The following is a 4082-nucleotide window of genomic DNA, read 5'->3' on the forward strand; positions in this document are numbered from 1 at the left end:
GGTTCATGGAAGAAAGATGGGGCGATCTACTTCCATAGAGATTTACAGCCTCGGAAATCCAACGGGAGAAACTATGAGTTGGAATTGACTCGATGGCAGCAAGCTTGGTTGTTTTTTCTGAAGGGGGAGGGGCGTTCCCATGCCTATGAGGTGATTGAAAATACCACGGCTTGGGTCAGGCTCACCTTATTCCTCAAGGGGACATCTTTGCTTTTCAAAAACTGAAAAAGGTCATTTACAGCCTCGGAAATCCAACGGGAGAAACTATGAGTTGGAATTGACTCGATGGCAGCAAGCTTGGTTGTTTTTTCTGGAGGGGGAGGGGCGTTCCCATGCCTATGAGGTGATTGAAAATACCACAGCTTGGGTCAGGCTCACCTTAGTCCTTAAGGTGACATCTTTGCTTTTTTAACACTTTAAATACATCCTTTGAGTTTTGTGACTGCTGCCATCATGGGTTTTGATTGTGGATCCAAGTAAAATGAAATCCTTGACAACTTCAGTATTTTCTCCATTTATCCTGTACTGTGTACTGAGCAGTAATTCAGAACAGTCACATTTTTATAGGCTATCAGAAGCTCTAAAGAGCTAAGGTCGGTGGTTCGAACTCATCAGCCACTGTGTGACAGATGAGGCAGTCTGCTTCAGTAAAGATTTACAGCCTTGGAAACCCTGTGGGGCAGTTCTGCTCCCCCCTATAGAGTCTCTGTGAGTTGGAATCAACTAGATGGCAGTGGAGGAGCTCTGGGGGCATAGTGCCTAAGACATTAGAATGCTAACCAGAAGGCTGGCAGTTCAAACCCACCAGCCGCTCCCAAGATGGGGTAATCTACTTCCATAGTGATACTGCCTCGGAGACCCAAGGAGGGGTCACTATGAGTTGGATCTGACTCCACGGCATTGAGTTTAGTTTTCCTTTTAGATGGCAGTGGGTTTTTCTATTTTTTAGTTAAAAGTTCTAAGTATATTTAGAAAGTTGATTCTTTCTAATAGCCTTCCTCCTCCTAACAGAGATTTTTCTTTTTCTCTTAGCAAGATCAGCATTCGACACAGCTGCCCGTTGTAAGTATTCCATCTCAGAATATTTTGCAGATGATCTATTCTGTTATCCTAGACATATGAGAACTAAAATTCTAATAATGTATGTAAGTCAGTGTGAGCAAATCCAGATTTATAAATTACTTTTTAAAGTTATAAGGGCACTGGTTGGACAGCCCAGATGATCTGACATGTATTTATAATGAATATTTTGTTTCATTGGTGTTTCTCTGTGGGAGAAAGATGAGGCTGTCTGCTTGTGTAAAGATTCGCAGGCTTAGAAACCCTATGAGGCAGTTCTACTCTGTCCTTTAGGGTTGCTGTGAATCAGAATCACCTCAGTGGCAATGGATTTGATTTTGAGTGGGTAGCAGTTTTTAGCTCTAGTATTGCAAGAAAGACGTGGAGGAGTAAATGGAGAATTCCTGGTTAGAACCAGTGCACGGACAGATACTCGGTGGTACACTGGGCTGCTTTCTGGTTCTGAAGGTACACGTTTGTTGGCAGAGATGGACTTGAAATGTAAAGTTACAATTCCAAGCGTCTCCTCATCCTGAATTTTAAGCACAACTGAAAGATAATTAGTTGAATTCATTTACCTAATCAAGGTTATATTACTGGATCTGTTGCTATCAATCATTAGCTTGTTTCCTAGGCAATTCTGCTTTATTTTTGAGGCTCTTTGAAAGCCACAGTGGGAGGGGGGTTTCCGGCATGTATTTCAAGTATGTGTACCTTGATGCTTTACCCTGTGTGGTTTTGAGAGCTAAAACAAACTGATAAGTGGGCCTGTTAACACTGATTTAAAAAAAAAAAAAAAATTCTGTTTTTATCTCTGAAGCTACTAAGCCTCCAAGATACAAGTGTGGCATCTCAAAAGCTTGCCCTGAGAAGCATTTTGCATTTAAAATGGCAAGTGGAGCAGCCAACGTGGTGGGTCCCAAAATTTGTCTGGAAGACAACGTGTGAGTATTTGTCGCTGGGAACTCCAGTGTGTGCAGTTGGGTTGGAGCAGATTGCATTGGAATTTAATGGGTCTTTTGGGAGTGCATTAAGCTTGCTTTTCCCAAATGAGAATGATTTGACTTCCCATTACATGATTCCCCGCCCCACCACGCACGCGTCTCAGCATTTCTGAAATCTTTAAATTTTATATTGGAGAATGATGTAAGAACACAGTGTTGATGCAGTGTTGTGGAGAGATGAAGGGTCCATTCTGGTATCACAAAACACATGCAGCTGTTTGGTTTTGATTTATAAATAAGAGGGAGAAAGTGAATTCACTTACAGTTACTAATGTGAAAAGCCCAGCTCCTTGGGGCCACTGGCCCACATTTTAAGTTCTCAGGAACCACGCGCGGCTCATGGCTGCTGGATGGAACCAAGCAGAAAGAGCGTTTTTGTCATTGCAAAGTGTCCTCTTGACACTGCCCTAGGAAATGAAAGCGTTATCTTACAGGCCACCATTTTTCAGCCGAAATGTTTGCTGCTTGAGGTGTGACATGGTCCAGTGATGGCCTCACTTGGGGCATGGAACAGCTTGTCCCGGAGCTGAGTGGTTTCCTCTAGTGAGATGCTCAGCAAAGTATAATTGGGGTTTTTTGGGGTTTTTTTTTTTTTTTTCAGTCTCTTACCTGAGTGTTAACTGTCATGTAACTCAAAGTTTCTACCTCCCAAGTTGCAAACCATACTTTTAGTCTGCTCTTGCCTAGAAAACTCTATAGGTGAGCTTCTTTAAGGGGCCTTGGTGCAGCGGTTAAGTGCTTGGCTGCTAAAGGAAAGGTTAGCAGTTCAAACCCACCAGCTGCTCCTTAGGGGAAAGATGTGGCAGTCTGCTTCCATAAAAATGTATGACCTTGGGAACCCTATGAGGCAGTTCTGCTCTGTCCCTCAGGATCACTGTGGGTTAGAATTGACTTGATAACAGTGGATTTGGTTTGGTTTAAGGTTATTTAAATGTCAAGTCAAATAATAAATTTGGTGTTGGTGACATGTTTATGGCATTTGACTTGCTAGCTGCTAGAAGGTTGGCAGTCCTAACCCACCAGGTGCTCTGCAAAAGGAAAACGAGGCAACCTACTTCTGTAAAGATTTACTGCCTTGGAAACCCAGTTGGGGTCGCTTGTGAGTCAGAATCAACTTCATGGCAGTGGGTTTTTTAATGTAGACTAAAAAGTGAGGTAATTTTACAGAAAGAAGACTGACTGGCAGTTTCTCCCGGCAATTTGTGTGCCTTTAGTTTTAATTGTGGTAAAAACATGCATAGCCAACCATTTGCCAATTTAAGAGTTTTTACATGTAGTTCAGTGACATTGCTTACATTCCTCGTGTCATGCACTGATCAGCACTCTCTTTCTCTGTGTTACCACACCGCCGTGAACACATGCTTACTGTCCCTTTTTAAAAAACAAAAAAAAACACTTTATTGTTATTTGGATGAAAACTTTCAGAGCAAATTCATTTTCTATTCAGCAGTTTATATGCACTTTGTTTCCTGACATTGATTGCAGTCCCCACAAGGTACCAGCTCTCTTCAGTGTACCAGCTTCTCTTCCCACTTCTGCCCCTGTGGTTACCTTTTCCTTGTGTCCTCCTTTCCAAGGCATTCCTGCTTTCTTCCTGTGCACATGCTGCCCTTCTAGTCTTCCACGGGTGACTGTTCTAACAGTGCACCTACCTGGTGTAAGTATTTACCTCGTAGGCCTGTCCATTGTTTGGCTGGATGCCACGGGAGTGAGTTCAATTCCAGGCATGAGGGGTAATTGGGAGCCATAGTCTTGGGGTTTCACCAGCCTGTATCAGACCAGTAACTGATAAAGGCAACACTCTTCTTGTAAAACTAAGTGCTGACTCTGTATGGTTCATAAGGTCTCTACTCACTGCCTTTCTTTTCCCTCATGCTAATGATAATCCATTGTTAGTAACCTATTATCTTCTGATTTCTCATTGTAACAGTACTGTTTTACTGAATTGTGTAATAGAGATCTTGGATTTTAGGAGTTTGAAAATTTTACATTAGTGTAAATATTAACCTGCACATTAAC

The 4082-nt window shown here is 42.3% G+C and overlaps 1 protein-coding gene across 1 annotated transcript in view; it reads left to right on the forward strand.

Moving 5' to 3' along the window:
* Nucleotides 1-4082, forward strand: part of FAM3C (FAM3 metabolism regulating signaling molecule C) — a 35709-nt gene that overhangs the window by 9521 nt on the left and 22106 nt on the right. The window contains exons 3-4 of the mRNA XM_007952808.1: nt 1033-1062; nt 1880-2003. Coding sequence (XP_007950999.1) covers nt 1033-1062; nt 1880-2003 — 154 coding nt within the window. The remainder of the gene's footprint in view (nt 1-1032; nt 1063-1879; nt 2004-4082) is intronic.

Source organism: Orycteropus afer, unplaced genomic scaffold, assembly GCF_000298275.1.
Source record: "Orycteropus afer afer isolate SDZICR_OR568_19922 unplaced genomic scaffold, OryAfe1.0 scaffold00359, whole genome shotgun sequence".
Lineage (NCBI taxonomy): Eukaryota > Metazoa > Chordata > Mammalia > Tubulidentata > Orycteropodidae > Orycteropus > Orycteropus afer.